General features: G+C 38.5%; 2 protein-coding genes across 4 annotated transcripts; both read right to left on the reverse strand.

Moving 5' to 3' along the window:
- Window positions 1-395: 395 nt before the first annotated feature.
- LOC106411252 (malonyl CoA-acyl carrier protein transacylase-like) lies at window positions 396-9,973 on the reverse strand. 3 transcript variants are annotated; one of them, XM_048753956.1, is made up of 11 exons: window positions 9,599-9,973; window positions 9,284-9,369; window positions 9,127-9,193; window positions 8,872-9,014; window positions 8,671-8,719; window positions 8,428-8,565; window positions 8,264-8,344; window positions 1,096-1,272; window positions 917-1,003; window positions 776-824; window positions 396-603 (listed from the first exon to the last, which is right to left on the reverse strand). In XM_048753956.1, exons 1-11 carry the CDS (start codon window positions 9,866-9,868, stop codon window positions 590-592), a joined length of 1,161 nt encoding a protein of 386 aa, XP_048609913.1. In that variant the 5' UTR covers window positions 9,869-9,973; the 3' UTR covers window positions 396-589. The 3 variants fall into 3 exon arrangements, with proteins under 3 accessions (XP_048609913.1, XP_022551600.1, XP_013707428.1); XM_022695879.2 differs by having other exon boundaries at window positions 396-547; window positions 722-824; XM_013851974.3 differs by having other exon boundaries at window positions 396-824.
- A 322-nt stretch (window positions 9,974-10,295) lies between these two features.
- On the reverse strand, window positions 10,296-12,579 carry LOC106409532 (laccase-3). Its single transcript, XM_048753958.1, has 5 exons — window positions 12,291-12,579; window positions 12,028-12,179; window positions 11,689-11,933; window positions 10,527-11,612; window positions 10,296-10,449 (listed from the first exon to the last, which is right to left on the reverse strand). Exons 1-5 carry the CDS (start codon window positions 12,387-12,389, stop codon window positions 10,319-10,321), a joined length of 1,713 nt encoding a protein of 570 aa, XP_048609915.1. The 5' UTR covers window positions 12,390-12,579; the 3' UTR covers window positions 10,296-10,318.
- Window positions 12,580-15,360: the final 2,781 nt, after the last annotated feature.

Consider the following 15,360-nt stretch of genomic DNA (forward strand, 5'->3'; position numbering starts at 1 on the left):
CATGTCTCTGTATTAAGTAACCAGTGCTTTAGCTAAATAGTAGTCTTTGTTCAACCTGTTGTTGTTATCTTAAGAATTGTATGTAAATATGATTTACGTAATCGTCAAAGCACCAGTGGTGTAGTGGTAGAATAGTATCCTGCCACGGTACAGACCCGGGTTCGATGCCCGGCTGGTGCAACATCTCTTGGAGAAGAAGAGCTGTGATGATATTGGCTTCAGCGTAGGTTGGGTCCTTCGCAGCTTCCTGATAGTGAAGATGACATGCAATGTGACTGAGCTCTAATTTTTAAAACCTTCTGTTATTATTAAGTTTTTTTATTCAATTTTGTAACAACATATTTGCTCAGAAAGGTGGAACACAGTCTCTATGAAGTATTGCCCTTTCATCAACCGAAACTTCAAATCAAAATATTTCAACATATATCGTGCTAACTGTTACAGATATATTCCATACAAAACTTTGAATTCCAAACCACTAAAACACCAGAGAGATTCCACATACATAATAAGACTTAATTTACTTATTATTAGTTTATTACTGATCCTCAACTCAAAATACAACATGAACAAAAAGCTAGCCAGAGTCTTAAGCACTGATATTTTCAACACTGGCAGATATATTCCATACAAAACTTTGAATTCCAAACCACTAAAACACCAGAGAGATTCCACATACATAATAAGACTTAATTTACTTATTATTAGTTTATTACTGATCCTCAACTCAAAATACAACATGAACAAAAAGCTAGCCAGTCTTAAGCACTGATATTTTCAACACTGGCGCTTTTATCCACTCTCTTGAATATCCCAGCAATCACCTGCCGTTTTAAATGCAACACAACTTAGACGAAAAAAGAAGCTTCAAGCTATAACAATTTACGAGGCTAGAAACAAAAACAAAAAAAAAAACCTTTCCAGGTCCCAATTCATAGCTGCTTTTAAGTCCTTTGGCCAAGAGTGTCTTGACTGTTGTCTCCCATTGCACTGGAGATGTAACCTGGAGGTTTTCAACACCCTTTTGAGTCTTTGTTTTTATCTTTACCCGCCACAAGAAAATAAGCAAACACAATGTATTGATTTTGTTTATACCTGGCGTGCAAGTATCTTCTTGATCGTGTCAGGATCTGCATGAGGCTGTGCGTCGACGTTGGATATCACTGGGATCCTAGGACTCCTGATCTCCGTTGCTGCCAACGCAGCTTCTAATCTAGACACTGCTGGTTCCATGAAGCTCGTGTGGAAAGCACCCGCAACTGCTAGGCGAACCTACACACCCAACAACCATGTTTCTGTAAAAGCCGGAAAACCGTACTGACATAAACGATAGAATAAAAGCGATGTTAAGGAAATAAACGAATGTAAAAGACGAATACAAGAACGATAAGAAATTGTATTCGCAAAGAGACATGAAGTCGAGATATGATCTCTTTCCTTAACTCAAAATATTCGCTCCGTTAGTGAGACGGGACTGTACGAATATAGAGTCCCAGGATACAACCATGGCAGACGAATCACGCCTCACTCGTGATCACCCTATCGAACTATAAACTCTACGAAACACTCTCTAGACTTACGTTGAGGGATCTGGTGATTTTTTGTTGCGTAAAAACTTAAAGAAAAATGAAGGAGGAGACGAGTTTTTAAAGAAGAGAAGACGAGCCATTTTCCGTAACTAATGCCGTACGTGCGCACGTTGGCGGAAACCTCGCGAGGATCTCGGAGGCGAGGCGTTACGAAACTTCTTCCGCAAGATCTTTTCTCGTTTAAACTTATCGTCAAGAAGAGAGACAGCGTGTTGTTTTTAAACGAACTACGTGTTGTTTAAAATAAAATGCATGTCGTTTTTCGGGAATTAAATGGCAAAACGTTGAGCTTAACTTGGTCCAAAAAGAATATTCTTATCGGGGAGGCCGGAGGCCGGAGGCCCGACCCAAGACCCAAGACCACGCCCGAGCCGAGCCGAGCCGAGCCGGCCGGACGGCGGCGGCGGCGCGCGCGCGGGGAGCTCTATCTTCCTCTGAGCTGTTTAACCTCTCATGTCATGAAGACATATATATACTCCTCAAAATCAACTCTCCCAACCAATGTGGGATGTTGTTAACTTCATTTCATTAAAGCCAACAAGGCTTTTTATAAGAACCCATAGGCCCATTTGTTTTCACATTTTGCCATATATTATTTGAGCCATTAGACTTAATAATTAGGCCCAACAATCCCCCACATGAATAGAAATGACTCTTCTAAAACATATGCAGACTAAATACAGACTCGATAGACTCTAAAAACTATACTTATTCTAATCTTTACTAGACTAGACAAACTTATCGAGAGTGTTTGCGAAAAATTCACTGTGTTTGAGTTGGTGGCATTTTTAAGCCTTGAACCACTCATAGTTAATATCTGTCGGGTTTACTTTACCAGAAGGTGAACATGATGTCTTGAACCAACTGGTGTTTTATGTAAACCGAGACAACAGGCATAACGCAGCTTCATTTTCTCGTAGAACTTAGTTCTCTATTGTGTTCATTGTGGCCCTGAACTTTCCTGGTTTTCATGAGTGAACTTAGAGAATATAGCCTTGCATTCATTCTCCTAGAAACGGCCCCATTTCACACTCATTAGGTGATTGACCCTGAAAAGTATTGAGTAATACTCCGCTTAGAATCTATGGAATCATTAAAAGCTTATGCTTATCCTTTACACATTTGTTAGCACTTTTCTCATCTTAGGAGCTGGGAAGAGACTACTTTGTCTCAAGTGCTTTGGTTAGATTCTGTTTGATTTTGTTTTCCCTTTGAACCTACGTCTTAGGATCTCCAGTCATGATAGGTAGGGTTGCAATCACGTATCCTCATTCGTTATAGGCTTTAAACCCATTCCTTTTGATGATTTAGCAACAACATCTCTTGGCAAACCTTTAGTAAATGGATCCGCTAGGTTGTCAGCCGATTTGATGTAGTCTATTGTGATTACACCAGTTGAGATAAGTTGTCTAATGGTTTTATGTCGTCTTCTGATGTGACGAGATTTACCATTGTAGAGATTATTCTGAGCCCGAGCTATTGCTGATTGACTATCACAATGTATGCGTATGGCTGGCACAGGTTTCTCCCACATAGGAATATCTTCCAAAAAATTTCTAAGCCATTCAGCTTCTTCTGCTGCTTTGTCTAAGGCTATGAACTCAGATTCCATGGTAGATCTGGCTAACACTGTTTGTTTGGTAGATTTCCATGATATTGCTGCTCCTCCTAGTGTAAAGACATATCCGCTCGTGGATTTTGAGTTTTTGGAATCTGATATCCAGTTAGCATCACTGTATCCTTCTAAAACTGCTGGTTCTTTACCATAGTGAAGCCCAAAATCTTTGGTGTAGCGCAAGTAATTGAGTACCCTCGTTATAGCTTTCCAGTGTGTATGACCTGGATTACTTGTATATCGACTAAGTACGTTTACTGCATGCGCTAGATCTGGTCTAGTACAATTGGTCAAGTACATGAGACTTCCAATCACACGTGCATACTCGTTTTGTGAAACCGCTTCACCTGAATTCTTTGTCAAGTGCATTTGGGGATCTAACGGAGTTTTTGCCGTACTCTTAGAGTAATTTTTAAATCTCTCTAATATTGTTTCAGCATAATGAGATTGGGTTAAGATAACTTCGTTTGAATTTCTTGTGACTTTAACCCCGAGAATTACATCTACTAATCTCAAGTCTTTCATCTCAAATGTCCCTTTGAGCATGTTCTTTGTTTGATTGATAATGTCTTTATTGTTTCCAATAATGAGCATATCATCTACATATAGACATAGCAAAACATACGCATTTTTGGTAGTTTTGTAGTATATGCATTTGTCACATTCATTTATTTTGAAACCATTTGACATCATTGTATTGTCAAATTTTTCGTGCCATTGTTTAGGAGCTTGTTTAAGCCCATAAAGTGACTTTACAAGTCGACATACTTTGTCTTCCTGTCCGGGAATGACAAAACCTTCAGGTTGTTTCATGTAAATTTCCTCTTCTAAATCACCATTTAGAAAAGCAGTTTTTACATCCATTTGATGGATTTCTAGGTCTCTTAAGGCTGCGATTGCTATCATCAGTCTTATTGATGTTATTCTCGTCACTGGAGAATATGTATCAAAATAGTCAAGGCCTTCCTTTTGTCGGAATCCTTGAACTACAAGCCTAGACTTGTATTTTCCACCAGGTTTTCGTGTCATTATCCATTTATTCCCTAATGCTTTGCAGCCAGGTGGTAAATCCGTTATGTAATAAGTATAATTTTGCATGATCGAATCAAATTCACTCCTGACCGCTTCGTTCCAGAATGGAGCTTCTGGTGAAGCCATGGCTTCTGCCAAAGTTTTTGGAACATTTTCTACTAAAAATGCCATTAGGAAATCTTCTCCAAAAGATTTTTCTTTTCGAGCTCTTTTGCTCCTTCGAGGTTCATCTTTTTCTTCATTTTCTGAAATATCATTTATAGAAATCTCGACGTTTGTCTCAGTTTCTGAGTTTTTGTCATTGTCTCTTTCTTCTCGAGTTCGTTTTGAACCTTGTTTTTCCTTATATGGAAAAATATTTTCGAAGAAAGATGCATTTCTTGATTCCATGACTGTATTTTCATGAATGTCTGATATTTCAGATTTATGTACCAGAAATCGATAAGCATTACTGTTATGTGCATATCCGATGAAGATGCAATCCACTGTTTTAGGTCCAATAGTGACCTTCTTTGGTGGCGGTACTGCAACTTTTGCTAGGCACCCCCACACTTTGAGGTATTTATACGAAGGTAAATTACCTTTCCATAATTCATATGGAGTTTTGCCAGTTACTTTGTGTGGAATTTTGTTGAGGATATAATTAGTGGTAAGCAATGCTTCCCCCCACATGTTCTGGGGTAACCCAGATTCCTGCAACATTGCATTCATCATCTCTTTTAGAGTTCGATTTTTGCGTTCAGCAACTCCATTAGATTCTGGTGAGTAAGGAGCTGTAGTTTGATGGATTATTCCATGTTCTTTACAGAATGCATTGAATGGACCATCATACTCGCCTCCTCTGTCGCTTCTAACTACTTTAATAGTTGTTTTAAGCTGATTTTCGACCTCGAGTTTAAATTCTTTAAATTTTTCTAAGGTTTCGTCTTTGCTATGTAATAAATATACATAACAATATTTTGTGCAGTCATCTATGAAGGTCACAAAGTACTTTTTACCACCTCTAGTTTGTAAGTATTTTAAATCACATAAATCTGTGTGAATTAAATCTAGAGGTTTATTAGTTCTTTCAACACGAGGTGATGGCGTTTTCGTGAGCTTAGCCTGTACGCATACTTCACATTTTTGTTTACTTGTTTTGCATTTAGGAATTAGATTTAAATTCATTAATCTTTGTATAGATTTGTAGTTTACATGGCCTAATCTTTCATGCCATATATTAAAAGACTCAACCAAATAAGCAACTGGCTCTTTCTTATTCATTGAAACTTTTGAAGCTACAACTTTCGGAGGGACTGTCATTACATTCAACTTGACAAGTCCACCCTTAACATACCCTCTTCCCAAATACATCCCATTTTTCCTAATCACGAGCTTGTCCGCCTCAAAATTTGTGGCGAATCCATTCTTGCTGAGCAAGGTTCCCGAGACCAGGTTCTTCCTCATGTCAGGCACATGCTTCACATTCGTCAGAGTGACCTCATGTCCAGATGTCATCTTCAAAATCACATTGCCGCGTCCTTCAATCTTGGAGACTGCAGTGTTTCCCATCTTGAGCTTCTCCTCAGTCATGCTTTTCTGATAGGTGCTGAACATCGCCCTATCGGTGCAAATGTGGGTGGTTGCACCAGTGTCATACCACCATTCCTTGGGGTTGTTGCTTTCAACCATGTTGGCTTCAGTCACCACAGCAACGAGATCCTCCTCTGTGAGATTTGCCTGAGCCTTCTCATCCTTGATCTTTTTGCGACACTCAACAGTCTTGTGCCCCACTTTGTGGCAGTAGTGACATTTCCCCTGAACTTCTCCACATTCGCATTCGCATTGATTTCAATGCCTTTGTTCTTGAAGTTTTTTCCAGAAGCCTTCAGGGCTGCAGCAGTTTTGGAAGGCTTGGCAGGAGAATGGGCGTGTGCCTTTCCTTTGCCTTTGTGCTCAGCCATGTTGACACTGTGCTCCTTAGCAGTGACCTTGTCAGCAATTCGGTTTCTGGATTCCATCTGAAGCCTCATGATGAGCTCCTCGAGCCCCATCTTCTTCTTCTTGTGCTTCAAGTAGTTCTTGAAATCCGCATAGCTTGGAGGAAGCTTTTCAATGAAGCTGAGAGTTGTGAATGTCTCGCAGATGGACATTCCTTCAGCAGCGATTTCATGGCAAATGAGCTGAAGCGCTTCCACCTGATCCATGATGGGTTTTGAATCCACCATTTTGAAGTCGTGGAACTTTGAGACCACATACTTCTGGCAGCCAGCGTCCTCACCTCTGTACTTCTTGTCCAGTGATCTCCATAGCTCTTTCGCCGTGGGGATCTCACAGTAGACACGGTACAATGGGTCAATGAGACGACCCAAAATGTAACCTTTACAGATGAAGTCGGAATGCACCCATATGTCAACAGTTGCAAGACTGTGGACATCATCAATCCCGTACGGAATCAGGGGCTTGTCCTCCTGGATGAACTTGTCCAGTTTCATCGTTGTCAGGAAGAACATCATCTTCTTCTGCCACGTTTTGAAGCCTTTGCCATCAAACTTGTCTGGCATCAGCCCTTGAGTGAACAAGCTAGGTACAGCCGGAGGAGTTTGAACTGCCACCGGACCACTTGCAGTTGCTGATACTGAACCCGTCTGATAAAGACCAGCACCGAATAGGCTACGGCGAGTGGTTTCATCAGCAGCATTTCCCGCAGGGAGGATAGTGCTCGTTGTTGCTGCAGCGGTTGTCACGCCAGTTGCATCAGTTGCTGCAGCGTTGAGTGGAGTCTGAATGACATCCGTGGTGTCAATGGGGGTGTTGTTATCGTTTGTCATTTTTCTGTAGAGAAAACATGAAAAAACGGATTAGTACTCCATTCAACAAATAACATATTATTTTAAAGAAAATAATAGTCTAAAATCGATGTTCATTTTTGGTATTTGAACCAAATCATATGGATATAAGTCTGAAAAAAAAACGTTTTGCAAACTCGCTTAAAAGCGTTTGCAGAAACCATTTTTATAGACTTAGAATGTTTCACAAACTCGCTTAAGAAAACGGTTACTGAAACGATTCATGTATATAACGTTTGAAGGATGTATCAACGTTTTGCGAAAAATGCTAGAAAGCAATCCGCAAAGCGTAATGAAATAAACCAGAAACGTTTCGCGGAAGTGCTCTAAGGCAAATCGCAAACACATTTAGGCAGAAACGTTTCGCGGATAAGCGTATAGCAAATCGCAAACATCGTTGTGAGATAAGAACAAAATGTTTCGCGGAAATGCTAGAAAGCAAATCGCAAACACGATTCCAAAACCCGTTTCTATTAATCGTTTATCAACCCGACTAAAGCTTTAAACATAAAGCGATTTTGAGTTAAGATTGTAAAAGCCGGAAAACCGGACTGACATAAACGATAGAATAAAAGCGATGTTAAGGAAATAAACGAATGTAAAAGACGAATACAAGAACGATAAGAAATTGTATTCGCAAAGAGACATGGAGTCGAGATATGATCTCTTTCCTTAACTCAAAATATTCGCTCCGTTAGTGAGACGGGACTGTACGAATATAGAATCCTAGGATACAACCATGGCAGACGAATCACGCCTCACTCGTGATCGCCCTATAAACTCTACGAAACACTCTCTAGACTTACGTTGAGGGATCTGGTGATTTTTTGTTACGAAAATATAGGGACAAATATCCATATGAGTCCAAGACCCAAGACCCAAGCCCAAGCCCAAGCCCAAGCCCACGTCGAGCCGAGCCGGACGGCGGCGGCGCGCGGGGAGCTCTCTCTTCCTCTGAGCTGTTTAACATCTCATGTCATGAAGACATATATATACTCCTCAAAATCAACTCTCTCAACCAATGTGGGATGTTGTTAACTTCATTTCATTAAAGCCAACAAGGCTTTTTATAAGAACCCATAGACCCATTTGTTTTCACATTTTGCCATATATTATTTGAGCTATTATGCTTAATAATTAGGCCCAACAGTTTCTTATAGCCTCTACATAAGATAAAAGGATTAAGAGAGAGAGGTTACCGTCATTCGGGCCTTGAATGACTTGGCTTTGGCTTCAACAGCTTCGATTCCTTTGAGACCTCCAGAGACAGCGTAGTTACCCTATAATACCAGACTGCATTAATAGAATGGCGCAGTTGGTTTTTTACAGGTTTTAAATGCAAAGAGAGATGGTATTGGATTACCGGACATAAGTAATTTGCGATCTGAACTTTGTCAGCTTCTTCTACTTCTTGATTTGCTGCATCACACAACTGCTGAACTTTTTCTGAATCCAACCCTATGATACTAACCATTGCACTCTTAGCAGCATCCGCAGCAGCCTGAAAAAAAGGCATTTAATTAAAAACTAAGTGAGATCAGTCACTTCAAGCACAAGTTGAAATAATTAATTAAGGATGTACAGAATGATGCTTATAAAATCTTACCTGCATGGCTTCCCCTCTAAGTTTGACAAGCTTTAGCCCATCCTCGAAGCTTGAAAGTAAATAAAAAAGAAAAGAACTAAGGTGGATGGTTCACAAATGAAACAGATGGATTAAGTTGTACTTGTAACCTTGTCGTTTTTCTCACAGAACTCTCCTAAGTTTGGTATCTTTTATGAGATGAGTGTTGTATGACAAACTAACCTGAAGGCTCCAGCAAATGCGAGGGCAGTGTACTCTCCTAAGCTGAGACCACAAGTCACATCAACCGAGTTTATTATTTGTTCGCCGCCTTCACGAACACGAAGTAGTTCAACTGCTGCTAGACTTGTGACATAAATCGCAGGCTGAGAAAAATGACAAACCAATATCTTAACAACCATACATAAATGAACATCATAAAATACTAGATAAAGGATTCAGTTATGCTAGATATAGGTGACGAGAAGAAAGATGTACCTGGCTAATGACAGTGGAATCAAGCTTCTCTTTTGGTCCATTAACACAAATGTCAAGAAGATCATACCTATAAGCCACCATTTAGTTTAAATTATTTATTCACTAAATGAAAAAAAAAAGAAAAGAATAGTTAGTTACAAGCAAAGGGAACATATACCCCAAGATATGGTTAGCTTTGGTGTACAAGTCTGCAGCTGCAGCAACACTCTGAGCCTCTTGGCCCATCCCTATCGCTTGAGCTCCCTTATATATATATATATATATATCTCAAAAAATCATTACACGACAACTTTACTAGTACAGTATCTGACATGGTTCTGTCGCAATGGAATTTTACAATCAGATTCATTAGACAAAACTCTCAGTGTAGGCATCGCAGAACCAAAGAAAGTCTCGAAATTTCGAACTTTTTTCTATTAAAAACTCGCACTTTCGATGTTAGCATACGATTCAATTCAATTACAGTGGGTACCTGACCAGGAAAGAGAAAAGCAGAGGAGGGTTTGTAATGGGCGAACAAAGAGTCGTTGATCGCAGTCTGAGACTCAGTGGAGAGGCTCATTGAAACTCTAGATCGCGTGACGGAGAATCCGAGGGAGGAAGCATTTCTGGAGCTGGAGAGTTTGTTGAGAGATACGGATGGGAAGAGCAAGGAAGAGGCTGTGGCCATGGTGCGCAGGTTAAGAGAATGAACCGGTAGAGCAGTGCGTAGGATAGCAGGTTGGTGAAGCAGTGAGCGCATTCAGACAAGGGTTAAGTCATAAAAGCTCAAGGCGGAGCTAACCAACGTTGTGCTAGATGGAGAATCAAACCCCGACCTTTTTTTCTTAGCTAACTAGATTTTGATATATTTTGGTTTATTCAAAAGTATATAAAGTAAAAATTAACATTTGTACATATTTTATTTTTAAATGTGCATAACTTTTTGTTGAACTATAATTATGTGACTTTTTAGGTATTTTTTAATAATAGAAAATGGTGATGTTCTATATAACGTGGAAAAGTTACAAGCAAGAGTACAATGGAAACCATAAGATGAACTTCTTTTCAATAGAGCAGTTGTTGATCTTCAACAACAACACATAACAAAGAGACGACCCTCAAACCTTTTTTGATTAAAATAAAAACAAAACAAACCCCCCCCCCCCCCCCCCCCCCCCCCCCCCCCCCACAAATCCTTTAGAGATCTATATTAGCATCTTGGAAGATCCAAAGGTGGAGCCTGCACTGATTGCAACTGTCCTCTTCCGTTCTCCACCAAGAAAACCATCGCTAAACCCCATCCCAAATGTGAATCAATGTGACAATGCATAAACCATGCTCCTGCGTTATTAGAACAAAGTTATGGTTTAAAGGTTGAGGCTAACTCGCTTAATCCATAATTTAAGTAAATTAATTACCTGGATTATCAGCTACGAACCGGATTGCAACCCAACCACCTGGAGGTGTACCAACGGTGTTCCTCTCCGGTGGGTCATATAGGTTAAACCGAGCCGGGTCAGTTCTCGGGTTAAAATTCCCAAAACCAGACCCGACAACGTAGAATTGGTACCCGTGAAGATGCATGGGATGATTCTCAGTCGTGACAATACTTGTGTCTTGTAAAACAATCTGAACATTAGCTCTGTACTTAAGCTTGTAAGCTTTGGTCCCTTTCACGGGCTGCCATAGCCCCCGGCTAACGTTACCGGTGTAATCGAACTGGACTGGTGGAACAGGTGGGAAGTCCGTCGTGAAGATACCAGGCATGCCTTGGTAATAAGCTTGCATGATGGAGTTTCTTCGTGGTAGCACGAAGGACTGGTTGTTTATGCTGGCGGCGAACCGGGTCCCGTTTGGACCCTGGCAACGCGGACTGTTGGGGTTGGAGCAGTTGGTTAGCCCCAAACCAACGGTGAAAAAGAGGTTCTCGTTGACCTGGAGCGGTACTCGAGCTCGTTTCCAGTACCGCAGACGGTTGGTGAAAGCGGTTGCGGTTGCGGTATCGTTGAACCCCGGAAGAACCGGGAAAACTGGAACGATTTGACCGCGGCCGCGACCACGTCTAGTGGGAGCGTTGACGTACTCTAAGATAGCAGTTGTGGTTGTGTTGTCAAAAGGGGCGTTTGCGCTGTTGTAGGCACGAGCTGCCATGTAGTAGCGACCGGGTCGCTGGTTTGCCGTGAGGAGGACGTTAGTGGTTTGTCCGGGACCAATCATGATGACACTAGTGGTGAATGGTTTTGTGTAGGCGGAATCGGTTTCCACAACTGTGAGCTGATGGTTGGCGACTGAGAAGAAGAGCTCTTGGTTCAATCCAGCGTTGATGACGCGGAGCTGGACCGTCTCACCAGGGAAAATTGGGAAACGGACTGTTTCAGCCCGCGAACAGCGATAGAGATCTCCTGGTTGGCCATTGATTGTGTAAGCGTCAGAAACATTAGCTGCTGCTCCAGTGAACTGTGCTAGCCTCAAAACGTCCATTGGGTTTCTATCCCACCATTCCCCTGTGTTCCCATGATAAATGTTATTAGTGATCATGAAAAATGATATTTGGAATAATTAGAAATTATAAAATATTACCGAGAAGAATTGGTATGTCACGTTTAGGCATAGAGAAGGGATAAGGAGAACCCAGACGAGGGTAAATGATAAGAGCACCGTAGACAGTGGCTCTGAGCCAGCGGCTATGAGCATGCCACCAAAGAGTACCTTCTTGGTCTTCTATTGTGAATCTGTAAGTGTAGCTTTGACCTGGACGGATCGGACACTGTGTTATGTACTCTGGACCATCAGCCCACGGATTCCGCAGCTGTCTGATTCCATGCCTGTCCCAAAAAACAGAGCAAACACAGAGTATAAAAACAGAGCAGAACATAGACATATGTTTGTTAGTTACAGTGATGTAATCATTTTAGTTACCAGTGAATGCTAATATTGTAACGAGCTCTGTTGATGACGGTGATTGCGAGAGAGTCACCGTTCCTGACCTCGAGCGTAGGACCAGGGAACTGACCATTCACCGTGATGCTTTGGTGAGTTCTGCACAGCCTCTTCACTGGTTTTGGCTCGATCTAAAGTCATCCACAACAGACACAAAACCATCGCGCAAGTTTGTATAAATCATCATTCATCTAAACTCACCTAAAGAGAAAAGCTATAATGTAAGAGATTAGCCAGCTTACCACAAATTCACGGACGTGAAGTTCAGCTGAAGCGAGAAAAGCGAAGTAAGCAAGAAGGGCGATGAAGGATACTAAGGAGAATTGCCGGGGAGACTCCATTGTTGCTGTATTGAGAAGCTCTGTGTTGGGATGTGTTGTGTGAGTTTAGAGGAAGGAGAGGAGTGGTTTTTTATACACACTAAGCGGGAAGCAACAGAGCTATTTGTGAATTCGTTAGCAATTTAACAAACTTATATTATATTATACTATATTATATGGTACTATTAGGTTTAGAGAGCACAAGGGAGAAAAATGAAAACAAAAATACACAAATGGTTTAGTTGATTTGGTGCACCCACTGGACTAATTTGGTACTAGGATATATCCTCTAATTATTATCAATCATTCTTTTTTGTTTGTTTGTTTTCATTATATATGATTATGTATTAAGTTGAGTCTCACCATGGATGCATATAACGCATTGACTCCGTTAAACATTTATAAATTACGTAAACATAAACGCAATATATATGCTGTCACATATACTCCAGTAAGTTTTAGGGTTATTGCTGACTTTAAATAACATAACGTTAATCATTTTGCCACTTCTCGTTTATAATGGTACAGGAAGCAAACTTGCTTTACACATTCCATATAGCATCTTTGGTAATGTTTGATAAATTTATGTTATATTTCAGTAGATTTACAAAAGCTTTTTGTTTAAATCTAAAAGCACTTAAAATTGACAATGATCAGCTAATGAAACCAAAAATGTGAAGATCAAACTAAGAAAGAAGTGGTTCGATGGGAGTTGAAATTTGTTGCATGGATTTGGTATAGAAATCCATAACTAACCTTTACCGATATAATTAATTTTAAACAAAATGGTTAGTTGACGTCTTCTATATTAGTATATTCTAGATGTTTGTTCAACGTCTTTACTTATAATTTAAAGAAACATATATAAGATTATGTTTTTGTCAAAACATTAGATAGTTCAACATATAATAAATACTATATTGATTTTGAGCTATATTGATTTTGTGGGACTTTTTGTGTTTTGTTTTAAGCTTTTTATTTTAGTGAATAAATTGTAGTGAAATACGCCTAAAGCCAACCTCGAATCTGAGCAGCTATGAAGTTACCAAGGTAAATGTAGGCTGCTTCCGAAGGGTGAATGGAGTCCCAAAGCAAGTGATCCGAATGATTTTGGACAAGTCTTTGAAAGGGCATTGTACATTAAACCATCCGTTCTTCGTCTCCTTGAACCCTATTTTCATTTTGACAAACCATGAGTATATCTATATTATTAAAAGAGAAGTACTCATTTGAAAATGTTCTTACTTCATTAGTTAAACTCCTTTTTTTTTTTGCATGCTTTTTTCAGTTGTATTTATGAAATATCCTAAAACGAATAAAACTGTCTAATTTATTACTTGTTTTTTCAGTTACATTAATGAAATATGCTTAAATGAATTTAAACTTCCTATTTTATTGTTTGTCTTTTTCAGTTACCTTAATGAAATATCCTTAAATAAATTTGGACATAATGTCATTTAATCAACCAAAAAAACTCATGAGTTATCCTTACGTACATAATTTTAATAATGGAGATTTTTAAAAATGTGCATCATTAAAATGTTACCTAAAACATGCAGCACTAATATATAACATGCATCAATAAAACTAGAATTTGACTCACACAATTGTACGAATATTATTTTCAGTTGATTAAATTTTAAAAAAATTATTTATTCAAAAAATATTTAACAATGGCTATGTTTTTAAAAATTATATGGTATTATTTGCTCATAACTCATTTGTCATTTGATAAATTGTTAGAAAGAAAATTTTAGCATAATATAACTTAGTTGTCATTTGCTAAATTTATGGTTTTTATTTATATTTATTTAATTATAATATTTTTATTTTATATTTGAAAGATAAATGAATTTTCTTTCAAACAATATTTTTGTAAATGTATTTTTTAAAAATAATCAATTAAAATTGTTATTATCATTGAATATCATTATTTTTGACATAATTTGAGTTTTTGTTTACATCAAAAATTATCTTATTTTAGGATAATTTTAATTTAAAATGTAATTTTCATATTTTTGAAACAAATTCTAAAAATATTTTTTAAATATTTTGTTATAATTGTTAAAAAAAATATTGAGTTGCATTTCAAATAAAAAGGTAAAGATATTAAAAATATTCTAATTAAAATATGTAAGATTTAATATAGTTTTAAGGAAATTGTCAAAAAAAAAAAATTACACATAAAATAATCATGATTTTTGTTAACTGGGCGGATCATTATTTATATGATATCGCACACGAAAGAAAATTTCTGTTTTTAAAATTATCTAATTAACTCTATACTCATTTTTTTTATATTTTTTATATGATATCACACATTCGTAAAAAATTAGATAGTTTAAGATGCAAAAAAAAATTATTTACTTAATGAATATAATATGAACAAATATTACAAATACATCATTTAATAAAATAAATAATAAAAACTGAAAATTGCGCGCGGGTCAGGGTTTAGTGTATTACTAAATAAGAAGCGACTGACTTTCGGAACAAGGAAGAAATACCATATTACACTACAAGAAAACACGCCTGTTGCAAGAGAAATTTGCGGAGGAAAAAATTCCTCGCAAATTTGCAACAGATCTGCAAGCGCATTGCGACGAAAAAAAAATTTCGCTCGCAAATTTGCGTCAAAATATTTTCCTCGCAAAGTTGCAACTAATTTGTGAGACTTTTCCGCAAACTCACGCAAAACCGTCGCAAATTTGCGATAGACGTTGTCGTCGCAAATCTGTTACAAATTTGCAAGGAATTTGCGTGTGAATTGCAATACCATATACGTTCGTTGCAATTCCGTCACAAAAAAACAGATAGGTTGGTGATACACTTTTTTTTGTTTTGTGTAACTGATTTATGAAAGGCATTTAATCTCGCAAAAAACGGATAGGTGTACACGTTTTTTCTAAGTGTAACTAATATTTGCAAGGGACAAATCTCTCTCGCTAATCCCTTGCAAAGGGGAGAGGCATCGCAATTCCGTTGCAATATA

This window comes from Brassica napus, chromosome C4 (assembly GCF_020379485.1).
Source record: "Brassica napus cultivar Da-Ae chromosome C4, Da-Ae, whole genome shotgun sequence".
NCBI classification, from domain to species: domain Eukaryota; kingdom Viridiplantae; phylum Streptophyta; class Magnoliopsida; order Brassicales; family Brassicaceae; genus Brassica; species Brassica napus.